Source organism: Zeugodacus cucurbitae, chromosome 2, assembly GCF_028554725.1.
Source record: "Zeugodacus cucurbitae isolate PBARC_wt_2022May chromosome 2, idZeuCucr1.2, whole genome shotgun sequence".
In the NCBI taxonomy this organism is placed as follows: Eukaryota; Metazoa; Arthropoda; class Insecta; order Diptera; family Tephritidae; genus Zeugodacus; species Zeugodacus cucurbitae.
This window is the reverse complement of record NC_071667.1, coordinates 80,739,896-80,760,730: the sequence shown is the minus strand read 5'-3', so window position 1 is coordinate 80,760,730 and position 20,835 is coordinate 80,739,896. Positions and strand designations below refer to the sequence as shown.

Below are 20,835 nucleotides of genomic sequence, written 5' to 3'. Positions count from 1 at the left end.
CGAAGAATATTTGGAATTTGTATTGTGTTCCTATTCAGAATACTGTAGGAGCTTTGATTCGTTTGAGATTAGTCTGAGATGGTCTCGATCAAGAAGATTCCTTTGCAAAAACATGATTACATGCCATGTACACCGACTTTACTAGAAATTCGTTCGGTATTTAGAAACTTTCCTTTGATTTGATCGCTCTTTAGTGATTTTAATTTATTTTAGTCCAAAGCAACCACTTTTATGATATATGACTAATATACTTATATTTCTCTCCATTCCCATATGAGGGTATTAAATCAACTGAAGGTTGGGTGATTTCGAATCAACAAATGAGAACTATAATACCCTATAAAGATAGGTAAAAAACAAAAATCAAATAAAAGGATAAAAAGAAATCTGCTTTACCATAGACCCATTCTAAACGTTGTTGTTGTAAAAATAGTATAAAATTCATCAAATAATTTAGAGAAATTCTTTTTCTTTCTCCAACATGTTCTTTCCGAAGAAATTGCTCTGTATTGATCATTTGTTCATTCCAACTGCCACTCTGGGACCTATACAGCGTAGAGGGCTTCATGTGAAAGTTGTTTTGAATATTTCCTCCTATTCTCGAATGTTTGTAAAACGATGGCCCCCCAAGGGGATCTCTCTCTTTATTTTTGGAAATAGGGAAAAGTCACACGAAGTCATGTCTGGCGAATATGAATTCACGAAAAAGCAAAGAATTGGATATCATCACAATAAAAAAAATACAAAAGTTTGGCAATTGGACTCTCCAAATCCGTGAAATTTTAGATTTTACTATTCCCGTTATTTTTTGAACACACAACAACAAGAATTCTCTATGCTCAAATATTCAATATTACAAATATTACACCATACAGTCATATAAGGTATGTGGATAAATATAAATTTCATTAGCCCCCAAAATTAAACACGACAAACTGGATCAGCAATGTCATATGCAAACGAAATACCCGAAAATGTAAACAACGAAAAAGCGAAACTAAAACTAGCTATATTTTCAAGGTCTTGGACGCGCAGCGTCAGCAGCACAGAGGTCAAGTTTAAAATAAGATGCTGCAGCAGAAGCCACATATGTTTATTATTAGTAGCAACTAAGAAGCGCTAAAACAACAAAAAAAATCATAGTAAAAATCTCATAGACCAAAACTAACTAAGAAGCTGATGCCAGCGCTCAGATAGCGGACGCGCTACTTTCTTGTTGTTTTTGTATATCGATCTTCAAACGCCGAAATCAACGCCAGATTGTCAACGCGCCGTCGCCGCTTAAGATTTCATATGCAAATCGGCACATTGTCCGGTTCACAGCGGATTGATTTATGCAAAGCAACTATAAAACCAACAAATTTCGGTTCGGTTCGCAGCGCCTTTACATACAGCGCTATAAATTTATGTGTGTGTACATGTCAAATTATTTAAATAGCTACTAATGTAGCTACATGTAATTATGTAAATCAATATTTGAGGTGTGTTTATAAACATATGTTGATATGTTGCTATTGTTGTTGTTGTTATCTTGTTGTGATTAATACAAATAAGAAAAGAGTATTTATGCATCAGCGCCACAGTCGATGAGCAACCGCGGTGCAGGCCAAATTATACGCGGCAGCCATAAAAGACGCTAGAGCGCTCGTAATTAATTCTAATTTTTTGGTTTAGCGTTCTTATTAACGCCCAACAACATTCCTTTAGAACCAAAAATCAAAAAAAAATATTAAAATTAAATATGAAAAACAAAAAAATAACAAACAACAAGGTCGTTTCCGACTTTGATAACTTTAGAGTTCTCTACTAAGCGTTGCGATTTACATAACCTGTTCGCCGCAAAAAAAAATATCATAATTCTGTTTTGCCTTACTAACTATGGAACTAAAGCATCCACATCTAGTGTGTGTTTGTATCGCGGATTTATAATTTTTTATAAGCTGTCACTGTTAATTGAGCATAATTTGCACTTAACTCTATTCGAAGAGACAAAAGTTTATGAGATCATTAAAATTATTAGATAATAAAATCCGACTGCTTATTTGTCGTATGTTTTGTTAACTACCTTTGTATATGGTTGCTGCTGTTGCTGCCCATGTTTGTTTGTGTTTTTACGTAGATATTGTTCCATTTCTGCATTGCAGATCCAGTTTAGTATGCTCGACCGGAAAGAAATGTCTTTTATGTCTTCCGTAATTAATTAATAACAAAGTTGTAGGATTGAGAATTAAATGAAACGAGTATTCTAAGACAATTTATGCATATGTTGGATGCATTTGCAAATAAATATTTTTTATCATCATTCTCATTTGATTTGAGACACCCCGACCTAGCTAAGCGATCGCTGTACTTAGATGATTTTCAGTAAACTTCTTGTTAACAATTAAATCTTGTAGTAAATTTTTTCAGTATAAAATAACTATTTTCAAAATAGAGACAACCAAAAAATATCTGGTTAACAGATTGATTAACTTATTCTTTAGACAAGTATTAGTGATTAATTTCTCATTGCTTTTTCGAAATAATTGAACGATTCTCAATGAAAACGATTACAAAATTTAGCTGTTATACACAATACACCACATATTTTCTCATTTTATAATATGTACGATAAAAACTATCTCTTCTTCTTGACTGGCGTAGACACCGCAACACGCGATTATAGCCGAGTCCACTACAACGCGCCAAGCAACTCTCCTTTTGGCAGTTTGGCGCAAATTAGTTATACCAAGCGAAGCCAGGTCCTTCTCCACCTGGTCCTTCCAACGGAGTGGAGGTCTCCCTCTTCCTCGGCTTCCACCAGCGGGTACTGCTTTTTTACTGAACCGTAAATCTTCCGCAAAACCTTTATCTCGAAAACTCCTAGTGCCATCTCTTCGGATGTTGACATCGTCCACGCTTCTGCACCATAAAGTAGGACGGGAATGATGAGGGACTTGTAGAGTTTGGTTTTTGTTCGTCGAAAAAAACCATGATCTGACGAAATTCACTCATTGATAACATACCACTGATTAGAGTTATGAGAAAGGTTTAATGAACCGATGGCCTATGATTCAATTCAAGATAATTAATACAGGCGAAAACTTACTTTAATTTTCCGATATTTTCTTTAAAAAATGATCATTAAGACTGTTATTATTTTTTTGTTCGGTATCAGGGGCCTTTATATTTAATGATCCGATATCGACAATTTTTAAATGAGTGTTGCCACACCTCAAATACAGTGTTTGTGTAAAGTTTTGTTCCGTTATCTTCATTAGTTTTTGAGATATATTATTTATTGTAAAGTGAACGAGTCAGATAGACTTCAGAATTGTGTTATATGAAAATAGGATTGGTAGCTGTATGGTTGCGGTTTATTACTAACAACGTTGGGCCACAATATCCGCATAATCTTTAAAAGACATCGATTGAGAAACGATTGTAAAACTTTCGTACATATTCGTCATATTCAACGTCTTGCTGTCAGATAAGACAGATTTTACGCTTGAATCAATTCCTATCTATGAATAAATGTTTCGATCTCCAGAAATTATCCCAAATTATACAATTACGTATATCGGCTGCATCACATGATATCACAAAAAAAGTCCAGCTGTGTTAAATCGTAAGATCTTTGAGGCCATGCCACAAGCAAACAACGCGAGATAATAGATTGTTTCGTTGGTAGTAAGCAATTTAGCGGCGTCTTGTTGGAACTAAAGGTCGTCGACATCAACATCCTCTAATTCAGGCATATCCAAGTAAATAATCATGACTATAAATAAATAATCTGATCTATAACGTTCTTCATTTCATGAAACATTTGAAGAAATATGGACCAATGATTACTCCAGCCCATAGATCACAACAAGAAGTAACTTTTCGAGTATGTAACGGGGTCAATGGTTTGTCGATTAACATCACTACACATGCGACAATTTTCTATATTAATGTACCATTTCAATCAAAAGTGAACTTCATCGCTGAGCGAGATGAGTAATCGGGATCGATGACCAACTCGTTGTGTGATGCGCTTGATGGTCGCTTCAATTCGGGGCACAGCTCCAATAGTTGGCGGATGACTCATACTCATGCAGTTTCTGAGGATGCACAGTATCGACATGATTAAAATTATCAAAAATGGATCTGTCCACAACTTTACAATTTTATATTTTCACCATTTTAGATAGTTCTATGAAGCATTGTCACACTCATATCGGGTACAAAAACATAAATTTCCAGTAAATCAAGTAATTATCAACAATTTTTTTCATAACAAGTATTTTGTTTTATTAATTAGCCTTAGAATACGAATATAACAACAAACAATAACAAAGGTCCTTAGAATTATATCTCAGCAATACAGTAACATCAACTCATTTTAACTTATTTACGGATAATCGAAGAAGGCAAGTATGAAGAACCTGGAGCGCTGACAGGACGAGCAGCGGGACGCGCGGCAGGAGACGAGAAGTCATGAACTGGAGCGGCACCACCATCGTGCGATTGAGAGTTTCCACCCAATTGATCGTATTGCGATTGAATGGCACGTTGAGCGTTGGCAGCATCCTCTGGGGTACGGTACTTGACGAAGTGTACTTCGGGTTTGTGAGCCTTAACATCGTGTTGGGACTGCAGTCTGTTGGCCAAATCACCCAAATCGGCTTGTTTCTGGAGCACATAGATGGCGGTCTTCTGTTCGGCAGCATGTCTGGCCAGATTGGCGGCAGCGTTCTCCAAACCATTATTTTCGGGTCCCTTGATGAAGACAACGCGCAGATTCTTCTTCAATGAAGCTTCGATTTGTTCACTGCCAGCGGGTTCGTTGAAGGCATCCTCATCAGCGCTGTAGCTGTAGAACTCCTTGTCGAATTCAGCGGCGGGTGCTGAGTAAGAGGGTGAAACTTGTGTGGCAGCGCCATTGTTGCCGCCGAATCCACCACCACTACCACCCAATCCACCGCCTAGTCCACCACTGCTGCCACCTGGTGCGAACGAGAGTCCAGCGTCCGAGTGTCCTACAGGACGATAGTTGTAGCCCAAGCTATCAGCGTAGGCAACGGCGAGTAATGACAACACGATGAAGGCACGCATTTTAGTACAGTCGAAGGTGGCTTGAAATTGAGTTGAGTTGAATGATTACTCTGTAGTGGTTGTGTTTGGAATGACTAACGTACTTGCATAGTCTAACTTTTATATGATCGCAAGTTTGTTCTTAAGAGTTTTAGTTATCAAACGGCCAAAAACAAAATGCATTCAATCCTGCAAATTTATTGCAAAATTATGTGAAAATGCATTCAGTAATACCTTTTGGCGACATTATACAAATACAAGCATGCACTAGTAGTATATCTACTGCTACTGACGAATTTTGGCACAAAGGCGAAGGCGAAAAAAAGATCACGAGTGGCATGCAGTTATAAACATGAGAGTGTATTTTTGTAGCAAAAAAAATACAAATTAATATACCAATCTTTTGAAAATTTTAGATTTGTTTTGTATACAAAATGAAATGGATAAAATTGTAATCTTTTGGAAAGATATAGTGAGTGTCTGAAAGCACGTAGCTTTTGATATGGAGAAATGTCATTAAAGCGAGTTTCTTTCTTATTTCTATTTAATAGTTATGGCGTAACAAAGCTATTTATCTTTTATACACTCGGAACATTTGTAAAGAGAGTGTAATAGTTTTGTTCACATAATGGGTTTTTGTAAGTCATAACACTAAACGAGTTAGACATGGAGTTATAAATACCAAAATGATCAGGGTGACAAGTTGATATGAAATCCGGATGTCTGTCTGTACGTGCAAGCGATAACATGAGTAAAATTAAAGATATATATACGATGGCCGAAATCAGACCATTGCACAGTGGTTCCGCTTTAGATTTATTATTAAAATTTGTTTTTTTTATTATTAACCCAAACGATTACCCTCCTCCCGCCCAACCGACGCGTGGGGCGCAGTCCGCATACGAGCGGAATTTGCCGAGTCTAGAAAGGCAAGAGATTTTTAAGCGTCCGGTTCTCAAACTGCTCAGCTACAGAAAGAAACATTTCAACAGCTGAGATTTAAAAATATATAAAAACAAAAAGTTAAAAATTTCTGAATATTATTTTTCATTAAGAGAAGACAAAATAGTTTTTTTGATGCTAAATATTGAGTCAGATGGATCAAATTAGTTATGAAATTTTCACCGAAAATATAGAAAAATATTTTAAATATATTATAAAAATATTGGCCACATCTTGCGAGTATATCCTATAGCTCCCACTGGAACGATCGGGAAAAGATATAATATTTTTGTTTTATTTTCGGTTTTAAACTTTTTCATTTTATTGTAATAACAGAGATATGGAGCTACAAATAAAGTTATGAAAATCAAATTTTTATTTAATTCAATTTGAGTTCAGATTGAAAGATAAATTTAAATGGGGATGGCGTTATTTTTGGGTCAAAAACCTTATCTCAAGTACTACTTGACCAATTTCAATGAAATGATCGCAACTTTCTGAATTTGTTATATACATATATTGATTTATAGGATTTGCGCAATAAATATTTCCAAAAGATTACAATTTAACCATTTAATTTTGTGTCCAAAAAAAAAAAATCAAAAGATTGCAATATTAATTTGTATTTTTTTTTTTTTGCTATAAAAAATGCATGTCATTCGTGATCTGCTAAGTAATTTTTCGCTTTCGCCTTTGTGCCAAAATTCGTCAGTAGCAGCAAATATACTACTAGTGCATGCTTGTATTTGTATTATGTCGCCAAAAGGTATTATTGAATGCATTTTCACATAATTTTGCAATAAATTTGCAGGATTGAATGCATTTTGTTTTTGGCCGTTTGATAACTAAAACTCTTAAGAACAAACTTGCGATCATATAAAAGTTAGACTATGCAAGTACGTTAATCATTCCAAACACAACCACTACAGAGTAATCATTCAACTCAACTCAATTTCAAGCCACCTTCGACTGTACTAAAATGCGTGCCTTTATCGTGTTGTCATTACTCGCCGTTGCCTATGCTGATAGCTTGGGCTACAACTATCGTCCTGTAGGACACTCGGACGCTGGACTCTCGTTCGCACCAGGTGGCAGCAGTGGTGGACTAGGCGGTGGATTGGGTGGTAGTGGTGGTGGATTCGGCGGCAACAATGGCGCTGCCACACAAGTTTCACCCTCTTACTCAGCACCCGCCGCTGAATTCGACAAGGAGTTCTACAGCTACAGCGCTGATGAGGATGCCTTCAACGAACCCGCTGGCAGTGAACAAATCGAAGCTTCATTGAAGAAGAATCTGCGCGTTGTCTTCATCAAGGGACCCGAAAATAATGGTTTGGAGAACGCTGCCGCCAATCTGGCCAGACATGCTGCCGAACAGAAGACCGCCATCTATGTGCTCCAGAAACAAGCCGATTTGGGTGATTTGGCCAACAGACTGCAGTCCCAACACGATGTTAAGGCTCACAAACCCGAAGTACACTTCGTCAAGTACCGTACCCCAGAGGATGCTGCCAACGCTCAACGTGCCATTCAATCGCAATACGATCAATTGGGTGGAAACTCTCAATCGCACGATGGTGGTGCCGCTCCAGTTCATGACTTCTCGTCTCCTGCCGCGCGTCCCGCTGCTCGTCCTGTCAGCGCTCCAGGTTCTTCATACTTGCCTTCTTCGATTATCCGTAAATAAGTTAAAATGAGTTGATGTTACTGTATTGCTGAGATATAATTCTAAGGACCTTTGTTATTGTTTGTTGTTATATTCGTATTCTAAGGCTAATTAATAAAACAAAATACTTGTTATGAAAAAAATTGTTGATAATTACTTGATTTACTGGAAATTTATGTTTTTGTACCCGATATGAGTGTGACAATGCTTCATAGAACTATCTAAAATGGTGAAAATATAAAATTGTAAAGTTGTGGACAGATCCATTTTTGATAATTTTAATCATGTCGATACTGTGCATCCTCAGAAACTGCATGAGTATGAGTCATCCGCCAACTATTGGAGCTGTGCCCCGAATTGAAGCGACCATCAAGCGCATCACACAACGAGTTGGTCATCGATCCCGATTACTCATCTCGCTCAGCGATGAAGTTCACTTTTGATTGAAATGGTACATTAATATAGAAAATTGTCGCATGTGTAGTGATGTTAATCGACAAACCATTGACCCCGTTACATACTCGAAAAGTTACTTCTTGTTGTGATCTATGGGCTGGAGTAATCATTGGTCCATATTTCTTCAAATGTTTCATGAAATGAAGAACGTTATAGAGCCATGATTATTTACTTGGATATGCCTGAATTAGAGGATGTTGATGTCGACGAACAATACGCCGCTAAATTGCTTACTGCCAACGAAACAACCTATTATCTCGCGACGTGGGCTTGTGGCATGGCCTCAAAGATCGTACGATTTACCACAGCTGGACTTTTTTTGTGATATCATGTGATGCAGCTGATATAAGTAATTTTATATCCAAAGGACGAGCTGTCATCGGCATGTTGCATACATTTTGGAGATCGAAATATATATTCATACATAAGAATTGATTCAAACGTAAAATCTTATCTGACAGCAAGACGTGGAATATTGCCTTTCTCAATTGATGTATTTTAAAGATTATGCGGATATTCTGGCCCAACGTTATTAGTAATAAACAGCAACCATACACCTACCAATCCATATATTAATTCGACGCACTTACTATGGATCGGCCACACTTTTGGAAAACCTCACGACGACATTAGTAGAACAGCGCTAGGATTCCAATCATGGAAGCCTAAACGCGGAAGATCAGCCCACACCTGGAGGCGAAGCACAAAGCTTCTAGTTCCTATTTAATAAGGCCCTATGTTCCATCTAAGAACTATGGGAAAATATTTGCATGCATATATGGGTTATCGGTTGTCTTCGCAGATAAGTCCGTGATTTTTGAAGTCTTGCAAGAAAACGTTATATACATATTTAATCAATTAAAAGAATACTAGCTAGGTTAGAGTCTTGGATTCAAAATACTCTCACAGAAAAAATCAAAATTGCAATTTTTACCAGGGGGTCACACATTTTCCTATAAACCAACTTTCTTGTTTCCTTTTTTGTTCAAGGTGAGATACAGCTGGCATTCCCAGCGGTGTGGTGTGCATAGAAAACTTGTTCATGTTATTTTTCATATCTCCAAAAAAAAGTAAGAACATGCAAAACTCTAACAAAATGCTCCAGTTATATCAAACTGGCTACCATAATTACCTTATAATTAATGTTGATATAAAAATATATTATAAAACTTTCTGGGTCAAATGCTATTTTTGGCTTAGAGCTAATAATATAATTTTATTTATGTTTTTTTAAGTATTTATTTCCAAGTATACAATAATAACCATAAATAGTTAATTGAACTTTGGGAGTGGTTTAATTGCTTTTATACTCGTCACAAATGCCGTTAACCAAGTTTGACTAATATCAATTATCAAGTAATCCGTTGATAAGTCGCTCAAATTCGGTTGTGAAACATTTGTATGATAAGTGTTTTGCCGCGAAATATCCGGAACATGTAGGTGTTTTGTTTTAGTTAATCACCACTGACGGCTGTATTATATTATAAATAGACTTTAGAATGTCATCAAATCGCCAAAACAAACCAGTTAACAGTTATATATTCCATTTTTTAACACTTTTGTCCACTCCACATTTGTTTTGTGTGTTCTAAACAAGCAAAAATTTCCGCATTGTTAAGTTTATGTGAAAACATTAAATTCAATTCGCATACGAATTGTCAACAAAAGCCAACTCTAACTGTTAATATTATAATTTGATTTCATTTCAAGAAATAAGAATCATGCGAAAATAAAGCAAATCACTTGTTAAATAAAAGATCCGCGCTCATAAATGAAAAAAAGGTGGGCGAAATTTGGCGTCACCAGCCGACGCCAGTGGCCGGCGACTACCGGGCGGAAACTTTTTTTCGCGCTTATTTATTGCCTTATTTCAATTTTTGATTTGCAGTGGAATAGCGACGCTAAAAATAAAATGCGATTCGCTCGTTTGTATGCGGTTTTGTTCAGCCAGCGCCATAGAAATATCAAATTTCCAATGCAAATTAATAGTTTGGCGATCTTTTCATTGCGCTGCCAGTCGGCCTGCCTGCCATCGCTTCAAGTTATTATTTTAAATAGTCGTTTCTTACTGCTGCTTCGTGCGCTTTATGCATTGTATTTTGGGTTTTTCTAGTATTGTTCGAGCATAAACAGATTATTAGCTTTGTCCGACAAACTCTTAACGAACTGGTAAACACAATTTTATGAAACCGCATTCTTTGAAAGTTTTTTTTAGTTTTTTTTAGTTTTTTTTCAGTTTTTAGTTTATTAATAACGATATGTTGCGGTGTGACCAAGCAACTAAGCATAGAGTTATAATATGCGCACATCGGCTTTAGAAAATTTATGAAATGTTGGTAGTAGTACGCACTACAACGAGGTGGAGTCCCAAAACCAATCTTAATCCTCCACACATTGTATGTGTATGTTTTTAGGCCACACTTCTCCATTTTAAACTGCAAATAGAGGGGCCCAACTAAAGGTTTCACAAATCTATAACAAATTATTTTCCGATCATCTCAGCCAGAAACACTCCAAGCTTCTCAGAAACACATTTACTTTATAGTCATTTATTTTTCTTTTGGCCTACAACTTCAACCCTGTACCCACGGCGTATGAGTTACGCACTCAGTCCATTCAACCGCGCCGTTCCTGTTTTGTACGCGTTCTGTTGTAAGCAAACAGTATTTAGTACAAACAATTTTAATTTTGCATTTATGTACGTTTAAGTCGTTAATCACTCCCAAGCTTGCAATAAATTAACGCTGGAATTTTCCCTGAAAACTTTCGCTAAATACGCGGAAAATCCGCTGCAAAGTTTGCAGTTTTCGTCATTCTATTTTATTTTCGGCTTTTGCGTTTATTTAACGTCGTTAACTTATTTACATTCAAGCATATTTACTGTATTTACATATATTTACAGTTTTGAAAGTATTCGTGTGTGTACACTGGATGCTATATATGTACATTTGTAGGTACCACTCACTAAACTTTGCCAAATTTTATTTAAGGCCAAAATGAAAATGCTTCTCAGAAATAAGCTAACAGTTTATACAGTTTAATTAAATTTGCTACGAACTGATTGCTGAGCATATCGGGAGACCATATAGTACATACATATATTCTGTTTGTTTAGTTTTAAATATTTCAGAGAATAAGCTTTTAAATGGTTAGATTTAATTATGCAAAGGTTTAGAATGTTTTTTGTTTTCGAAAATATATAAAAATGCACTTTCTGTAAACTTATGGTCAACAAAATCGCTCTACTGAGCGTACTATTCGCAACACCATCACCCACCTTGAGACCCCGCATTCATTATTGGATAATATTCGACCGAATAGACCACGTCCAGCATGCCGTAAAGAAAATATAGCAGCCGTAGCTGAGAGTGTACACCAAGACCGCGGAGAGTCGATTCGCCGCCGTTCGCAACAACTCAGACTGACGTATGCAACGACTTGGCGCATTTTACGTCGAGATCTTAAATTGAATGCGTGCGAACTACAGTTTGTGCAAGAACTGAAGCCGCTCGACCTTTCCAAGCGACATTGCTTCGTTCTATGGGTTCCTGAAAATTTCCAAGAAGAACCGTCGTTTTTGAGCCAAATTCTATTCAGCAATGATGCCCATATTATATGTAAAGTCTAAAGTCTATGCGCACAATCCCGCTTCGATTCCGACCTTGGAGCAATACATCATACGAGGCATGCACCAGTTACCAGTCAAAATACTTGAACGAGTCAGTGAAAATTAGACTAAACGGATAGACCACCTGAGATGTAGCCGCTGCCAACATCTATGTTTCTTTTTAAGTAGGGAACCTCCAAATCAACCTTTACTTCCAAAGGTCTTGGAACCACTATTGGGATAATATATTGTGAACTAGGATACATTGTTAATGATCCAACTGAGAAACATTGAGATCCTCTACAAAAGTGTCACTTAAACTTCAATTCTATGTAGAATAATTGTAAATGTAATACTCGTTAAAATTTATAAGCAAAAAGCTAGATTAACATAATGAAATGGACACTCCACTTACAACTATCCGTTAAGTAATGTCACTTAGCAACTACAAAATCTGCGCACATATGTATACATATTGTCATACATATACTTTATATGGGACATAAATATGTATTGACATAGGAATATATAATAAGTGAGAGTAATTGAGCCGTAAGATATTGTCGACAAAAAATTATTCAAGAAATGTACTTAACAAATTATTTTTGATTATTTCTGAACACCAAAACTCAAAGTAATCTAAATGTACTGAAATTTGATCAAAAAAAATTGTCAATTAAATCGGCTGAGGTCCATAAGTGAACTATATCCTCCCTATCACCAATACATTTTTGACTATTTGTTGCATGATGCATATCATGTTGCATATATGTTCATATAGAATAAAATCCCACAGACTTATTCAAGATCACTTCTCATCCAACTTAAATTGAAGTCTAAATAGGATTTGATTATGATAATGATTTAAGTTGATAATACTTCGCCTCAGAACTTACCTTTTCGGATTTAGTGAAAATTTTCTTCAGTGTATTCTGATGTACACATAAACATATGCATTTAAATATTTATGCAAGTTGTTGCTTTTAATTTTTGCAAGGCATTTTTATTTCAAACTCCTTCATGTGGAATATGCGTACCGAGATGTAAAGAGTTTTCCAAGTGACACATTTACCAACTACACAGTGAGCTTCCATATATATATCTAAGTACAAAAGTAAAAACACATTTAAGTATGTGCATGTGTAAAGGCGTTTAAATGATGGTACATGCCATGTGCGGGTTGTTTGCACTTTTTCTGTACAAATGTATGTATGTATGTGCCTACATACTTACTTACACACAGAAATATGCACGAGTTAACTAAAGCCCGGGCACACGTTCAACACTTTGTAAAACAGCAGGCAACCAACGGCCCACTCTCAACTGCCTTGCACATAGTACGATTCTAAGTAATGTTAAAAGTGTAAATTGTCGTTTAATTTATTACCCATTCAAATGTGTTGCGCCCTGCTTTTGCGCGCCTCAGTTGCTGCAATTATGTAGCATCTAACACAATAGTACACAAGTGGCAAGCATATTCGTACTTGCTTGCTTTAATATTGTTATTGTTGTGAAAGCAGTTGGCGAGGTCATTGGCAAGGGTAAATGCCACCTTGAATACCATGCTATATACATATATTGTGAGAACATGGAATATATGTACATATATATTTTCGTAGCTCTTTTGGGTAGATATGAACAGGATTTCTCGTTTCTTTTAGATTTTTATGAAATAGTTACTTAATGTCATTATCCAATATAAGAAAATAAATAATCCAAAAATCTCGATCATTACTCGCTATTAAGTGCAATTGAAATTATAAAATAATGGAACCTCTACTATATTTTGCTCATTAAACGATTCATCAAAAGTTCGAGAGTGGCGAAACGAACAAACAACTGGTATAAAAAAACTAAACTGGTATAATGAAATAGATAGAATAGCAAAGGATTAAACTATATCAATGGTGTATGAATAATCTAAGCCTCCGTCATAGTGCTAATCATTATGAACAGACCTTCTCCGGAGCAAAGTTTATTGCTGACATATGGCACCAATTGCTTCAAAAAGTGCTCGAAAATTGGGGCTCTCCGCTGGGATTTATTCGAATTATTTCAAGTTATCAAAGTCTTTGAACCTATAGCCACCTCATCTGTGTGTGAATGGTACAATATTTCGAAATTAATGCTTTTATTGTTTCAATTACTTGCTCCCATCAATGTTCCCAGCCTCATCACTTTCACAATATCCATACTCCAACGAAGAAACCAGAAAAGACGAACTTCACTTATCTTTAACGGAAATCACGTGATGCTACAAAAGTTTCTTTTGATTGATTAATTACAACTTTTTCGGCAAAAGTCATCAACCAGGAAGAAAGCAGTATTAATATGAGTACGAACATCATGTTTCGATATATCTGATACAAACACTTTTGCAAATATTTAAACACAAAAGTAAAGTACACTGCAGATAAATCTACATATAAACTACTTCCCAACTGGTATAATATGAACCCTAAAATCAACTAGTAGCCAAGTAGGTTTCCTGGTCTTTCCGGTGGATGCGTGGGCGTTCTTGCTTCCGTTGTCCACCCATACACCTCTAATCGAAGTATCTTTTCACTGGATCATCGTCTTCCATACGTACGACATGACCTTATCAACGCATTCGTTGATCTTGTGGACAACAGTTCTCTCGAATGCTCCAAGTACGTTCTCATCTCAGATTGTCATCATCAATATTTCTGCGCCGCATAATAGGACGGGAATGATGAGAGACTTATGTTTGACATAACGGACTAGTTAAATTTATATTCTCAGGAACAATTTTAATTTTTATTGATATCTGTGCTCCTTATTCATATGTAAAACTGATTACCCTCGGCTCTCTCTGAACTATTTTTCCAAAATGTGAAAAATGTTGTCCGACTAGTCTGATTTTAGTCAAGAAATTCAAGAACTAAACTGGTATATTGCCAGGACTAGTTCCATATTTCACTGCAGGGTGTCTACACTTTTGTACTATACATAGTATACAATAGTAGTGAACCACCCCTGCGTCCAGCCCAACCTACTACCACCATAATGCGTAAATAAGCTTTGGGGTGGAGCATGAAGGCGGCCGGGTGTCACATCACGCGCATAGAATTTCGAATATTTATACATAGCAGTCATGTCGAGGCTCCATTTTGTGGTGCACGTGCTTCCTCAACTTGCAACTTGACGGCACTTCCAGTGCGCCAACAGCCATCCCCATCGATCTCATGCAATGCGATACCCGCACTCAACGACGTGATGACGGCCAACAAATGGCAGCGCCCCGGCTCCATGAATGCTGCCATACTAGGCTCATTGGGCGTCCTAAATGTTGACCACGTTATTTAGACAAGCCATGACAAAAAGGTTGCTACCAGTGCCGTTGGCCACTTTGTTTTTGTTTTCTTCCTTTTCCTGGCGTTCCTTTTTCAACTTCATTATCATGTACGCCACATAAACACGTATTTCCTCTTTTAGTTTTCTTTTATTATTCTATTGGTTTGGTCTTTAATCAAAGCTTGCAAGTGGCAGCGACAACTAAGCGTACGTCAGAAGGTCAAGACTGAAATTATCGCAGTGAAGATGCCGTTAGTTAAGGATTTTTTCTTCCTTTTCCTGGCGTTCCTTTTTCAACTTCATTATCATGTACGCCACATAAACACGTATTTCCTCTTTTAGTTTTCTTTTATTATTCTATTGGTTTGGTCTTTAATCAAAGCTTGCAAGTGGCAGCGACAACTAAGCGTACGTCAGAAGGTCAAGACTGAAATTATCGCAGTGAAGATGCCGTTAGTTAAGGATTTTTTCTGCAACTAAAGTTCTTTTTGTTTCCGTTCGAGGGTTTTAAACTTATAAGAAAGCATCGATTTTACGGGTGTCCACCTGAAAAGTGGATTCAGAAAGTTGGTTTAATTTTTTTGGAGACAAAGCTTGCGTCTGAGTTTTTCGGAGAGCAAGCTCATTAAAAATAAAAAAATAGGTTAAAATCTTAAATATTTTGCACAATTTATAAGTTACTAGATTAAATTAAGGCTATGTAACGCGTCCGAAGGAGCCGTCCGTCGAAGAAAAGACCTGAAAACCGTAGGAGATTACTAGGATAATATAAAAAGGCTGGGTTTCCACAGAGTTCAAAATTGATTCCATTCGGAACTACTAAATTCGAACTCTACTCTTGACCGTAGGATTGAGATTTCTTCTGCCGAAGTATGGTTGCTGGACGACGAAGCTGCGGAAACCGAGACATATTTAGCCGAGCTTTTCAAATAAAACTGCGAGGAACTAATAAAGTTAAAGTAACGAAAGGATGGGGATAAGGGAACCACTATGGAAGTAGTGGACCTGTTATCTCCGATAAAAAAGCTCTATAAAAACTCTGTAACAAAATAGTAGTGCTTTTAAATGGAACAAAGCTTTTATAAAAAAAACGGCCGATTTTCCAACAGTCTTTTAAATTATCTAAAGCTCTTCGATTGCTTTAAAGAGGCATTAAGCGTTGTGCAGATATCCTAGCCCGATTTTGGCGAATTCTTCTTGCATTTGCCATTACACCTTGTGTCTGCTGCAGCTTTTGCAATAGACAATCGTGTTAACATTATTCAAATATCTACGCCTAAATCAATTAAGTTCATTATTCAGCATTTATTGCTGCGCCGAATCTACGTGGCGTGAAAATTATGTGGAAATATGAGAATCTGGAATCTTCGCTACGTTTTCGCAGTGATTAACACAAAACAAGACAGACAAGCAAATGTACGAATGAAGAATGGAAGAAAACAAAACGATGCTTGATGCCTTCAGACAAAGTATTGCAGACAAATTTGATGAATTCTGTTGAAAATTATCGCCATATTTTATTTTCATGAGAAACGGGAGACTGTGAGGTATTAAAAACAATACTAAACTGATCCAATTATCTCGGAGTTGCCATGAATCAAACACCCGCAAAACTTTGGTATGATGATGTTTTAGCGACTTCAACCAAAAAGTACACACAAGGCATAAATAAACAGCCGACCAGAAAATGGACAGACGGTCGAACGAATGGAGCGACGGCTGGATGGGCGAACGGACCGATGGCTGGGCTGAAGATAAAGACGACCTTAAAATGGACGGACGGTCGAACGAATGGATTGAAGTGGGGACGTGGGAATGAACCGACGGCTGAACCGGCGAACCCACTTTGAGTTTAGCAGCAGGCAGTTTCGCGGTTTGGCTGGCTACTGCCTGGCTGGCTGTCTGATGGTATTCAAATGATTGTTTTCTTTACAATGTACGCAGTCAGTCGTACACGCATACACATGCATATTTATGCAAATTGCTGGCGTATTTACACGAGAATCTGTACGATTTCAGTTAGCACAAGTGCGGTGTTGAGCAAATTTTATGCATTTATTCGACGAATTCTTTAACAACTAATACATGCGTACATGCATAAATAGATTCATGATGGCACATGCCCACAGGCACCCACATGGAATTGCATATACTTAAATGTATATCTATGAATATGTGTGTATGAGAGTCCTTGTTTATTTTAGGCTACTAAATATGTATGTACATACGCATGCCTGCTGGCTGCCAATGACGACAATGAAAACGACAGCAACGCATTTCTATTCACACGCCCGTGAGCGTATTTCTCGCAAAAAAGTAAAAGCGGGAATATAAAATTCCTCGAGGCACTTCACTACAAGTAGAGAGGGGTTAATATATTTGCCCGGCAACGAGCCGAGTACACGCTCGCTCATGACACAGCACTGTTGTTGATGAGCCACGCAGCGCACGTCCACGTCCAGAGACGATTGCCCAGGCACACGGGCACTAGGCATTCTTTTGATGATGAGCTGTTGTAGCTAGCGCTGGCAAAGCATCAGGTATAAAGTTGAAATTATTGTCAACAAGGAAACACGAGTACTATAATTTCTTTAAGTAAATAAAAGCAACAATAATATTTTTGCTACTGTTTTCGTGTGTTTGGCATGACAGTAAAAACAGGCTACAAACACTCATAACATACACACAAACATTCATAGATACACTCGCGTAGATTCAGGCACGCACCAAGGTAAATAGCAGTGGCAACAACAACTCCAACAACAGTTGCCTACAGGCACTGTGCGCCATTTGAAATAGCTTGCTTGCCTTTTCGTGGGTTTCGTGTGCTGCAGAGGCAGAGGCAGCAGCGTCTAAGGACATGCCACTTGTGGCGGTTATGTTGTTTGTTGCGACTGAGACACTCGTGCCTTCTTGGACTTGAGCAACGAGCGAATGGCGTGCCGAGTGGGTGTGAAAACGCGCGCAACAGCTGTGTTGATGGAATGGGCAGCATTTGTAGGGTGAGTTAGAGGCGCCAGACCCCACGCAGTTGCGACAACAACATCACATGCTCGTAAATACCTGAATACATGCGGGCTCATACTCATACATATAAGTATATGTATAAATTTTTACATTTTTGTTTGTGTGTGTGTGAGTATCTATGTCTAAATATGTATGTGTGTAAGTGTATATATTTCCATACATATGTATGTAACGGTACTCAGTTGCATTGCGTTTATTTAATTAAATCTGAAGTTGGCACTAAAGTGAACCGAATTGTTTTGTCATCTGTAAATTGTAACAAGCTGATATCCATAAAGTGTGCTGAGGTAGGCATGCCATATACATACCTATATTTACTACCAGCTTATGGAAAGCTCTACTATGCCTAAACAAATTTGTTTTGCTTTTGTCTTCTCCTGTGTTTTGTTTTCTTGTTTTCACACTCACACGTCTCTAATGGTATTATTTTACATTTGCATCGCGCATATTTCCGTTTAATGTCTGTGCGCAATTTTATTTGCTCAAAAGTTCTAATTTACAAAAGGATTTCTAGACAACAGCAACAGATTATGGGTGTAGTGTGTAAATAAGAAACTCTTTAATTTTTTGTAGTCTATTCTATTTAATGTTAGCATTTCGCATGACTTGGAATGTTTGACATATTTCTTACTACAGGTAAGTGGAGAAATTTTTATTGAAATTTGTGCATATTTATAAAGGTGATTTAATGTCGAAACATTTATACTGAAGATATTTGATATTGTGCACTCACTATGACCTCTATTACAGATCTATATATAACTATAAAGAAAAAAAAAATAAAAATATTTATTTTTAATAAATAAAATTTATTTTAGGTTATTATGTTTCATACCTTACTCATTGGGTTTTTTGACTTCATCATCCCTTCAGCTTAAGAGATTAAATGGGTTTCATCGGTTAAAAATGGAAAAATTATTTTCAATTCAAACTTTTTTCTGTCTTATAGATACATATTTAAAGAAGAATTTCTGAAATTTTGAAAAAAAAATTAAACTACTCCATTGTGATGTCATTTTCGGTGACCCCTCGGAAAAAAGGTGCGTCCGCGTTGTCAACATATATCCTGATCCTGAGGATCATCCGAAATGAAAAAACAAAAATAAGTGTTTTAGGTAAGACCATAAATTCGTTCTTAGACGAAGTAAAGACAAAAAATTTGCTTGACATTTATTTTTAATAGTTGTAATTGAAAAAAAAAAAATAAAATCCTTCGTTCAAGCATGAGTAAATTTCTATATCGACACCTGTGCAAAATTTTATCAATATCGGTTGAGTAGTTTTCGAGAAAATTTGACAACCGACTTTGAAAACACGGTTGCGAGAAAACGCGTTTTAAGTTTTGACTTCAGTTTTGAGTAACAATAATACCTGACTTGGAGCACACACCTTCCAAAGGCTGCTGAGATGTTGTAGAAATTAATAAGCCAAAAAAACGATTTTTTTAACCCACGAAACCCATGTAACCCCTTAAGCAGAAATTCCATACATTAGAGTAGCTTAAAAAGAAGTTCCTAAAACAGTTAGAAATATCCCAGAGAACATACTTTGCATATGAACAAGAGAGCTTTCAATTCTATTATTTTATATATCTCTCTCTCTTGCCCGAAACACTCTTTTTGTCTCTCTCTTTTACTATCTCTATCTCGCTCGTGTCCCGTGTTTTACTGCCTCTGTCCCTCATGATACTTATGTAGATGAGATAGCAGACCTAAGTGTGTAAATGAGAAGAAAATCATTTTTGGCGACCCACATGTATTCTCTGGTTTAAGAAGCTAAAAAAAATTGCTTACCAGAAAATATAAAGCTAATTTTATAGTGTTTTATAATCGTTATTTACTAGTAATTTATTTTTGAATTATTGTTGGAATAATGAGAGAAAGGAAATAAATTTTGTTCTAACTTTTCCTGGTAGATATTCGCGTAGCACTTCACAAAAATTACCGAAGTTTAAAATACTGTAAAAATGTAATATTATAAAGGTTAATCGAGTATTAGAAACCGCTTAATTTATTTAAAGATCTTTGCGACCGAATCAAGATGTGAGAACCTGGGTCTGGCCAACTTAGAATAGAAAGATAGGTTTCCTCATCACTGGTGACGTTTGACAAAACGTAGCTTAAATAGAAAGTACGCTATTCTTCGAATAAAAAGAAGAAATATGGAGTTTAAAATAAGAGATTGAATGAGAAAATAACTAAAAATCTCAAACTTTATGAAATTCACAGAAAGCAAGGGGTTTCAGACTGTTCCTTAACACTAACAGTTAACTATATTTTTTTAAACGTTATACATAAAATCAAAATCACAACTCCATGCTATTCTATATTATGATATAGTCTTTTTACAAGCAGATTGCAGACTTGCCATTGATTATTTCCATTTTTATGGCCACTATTGGCGTCACTAATACTTTCGATTTCTATATTTATGTATAACGAATAATGCTTCATTAGGAGCAGTCTCTTAACATACCAAAAACAAAAAAAAAACATTCGCTAATTCACACTTCATTGTTAGTTTTTGGTGATTAATTCGAGAAAAATGGCAAAGCAAAGTTTGAGAAAGCAAAAACAATGCCTTGTGATATTAAAATATAATATTAAGACTTGAAAATATTTCGCAACATCGTTGACTGGCAAGTGGCGCTTAGTTAATTTGCATAGAAATCCAATGTATAATCGCAATTTGGCCAGGCCGTGTATTGTCTCGATGCAAATTCACAATCACATTTCGTGTGGGATGTCGCTGAGGTTGCAATTTCGCA

The 20,835-nt window shown here is 36.5% G+C and overlaps 2 protein-coding genes across 2 annotated transcripts; one reads left to right on the top strand and one right to left on the bottom strand.

The window, feature by feature from the left end:
• Positions 1 to 4,261: 4,261 nt before the first annotated feature.
• On the bottom strand, positions 4,262 to 5,153 carry LOC128922663 (uncharacterized). Its single transcript, XM_054233901.1, has one exon. The coding sequence runs from the start codon at positions 5,074 to 5,076 to the stop codon at positions 4,369 to 4,371; it is 708 nt and encodes a 235-aa protein (XP_054089876.1). The 5' UTR covers positions 5,077 to 5,153; the 3' UTR covers positions 4,262 to 4,368.
• Positions 5,154 to 6,895: 1,742 nt separating this feature from the next.
• Positions 6,896 to 7,800, top strand: LOC128922627 (uncharacterized). Its single transcript, XM_054233785.1, has one exon. It carries the CDS (start codon positions 6,977 to 6,979, stop codon positions 7,682 to 7,684), a length of 708 nt encoding a protein of 235 aa, XP_054089760.1. The 5' UTR covers positions 6,896 to 6,976; the 3' UTR covers positions 7,685 to 7,800.
• Positions 7,801 to 20,835: the final 13,035 nt, after the last annotated feature.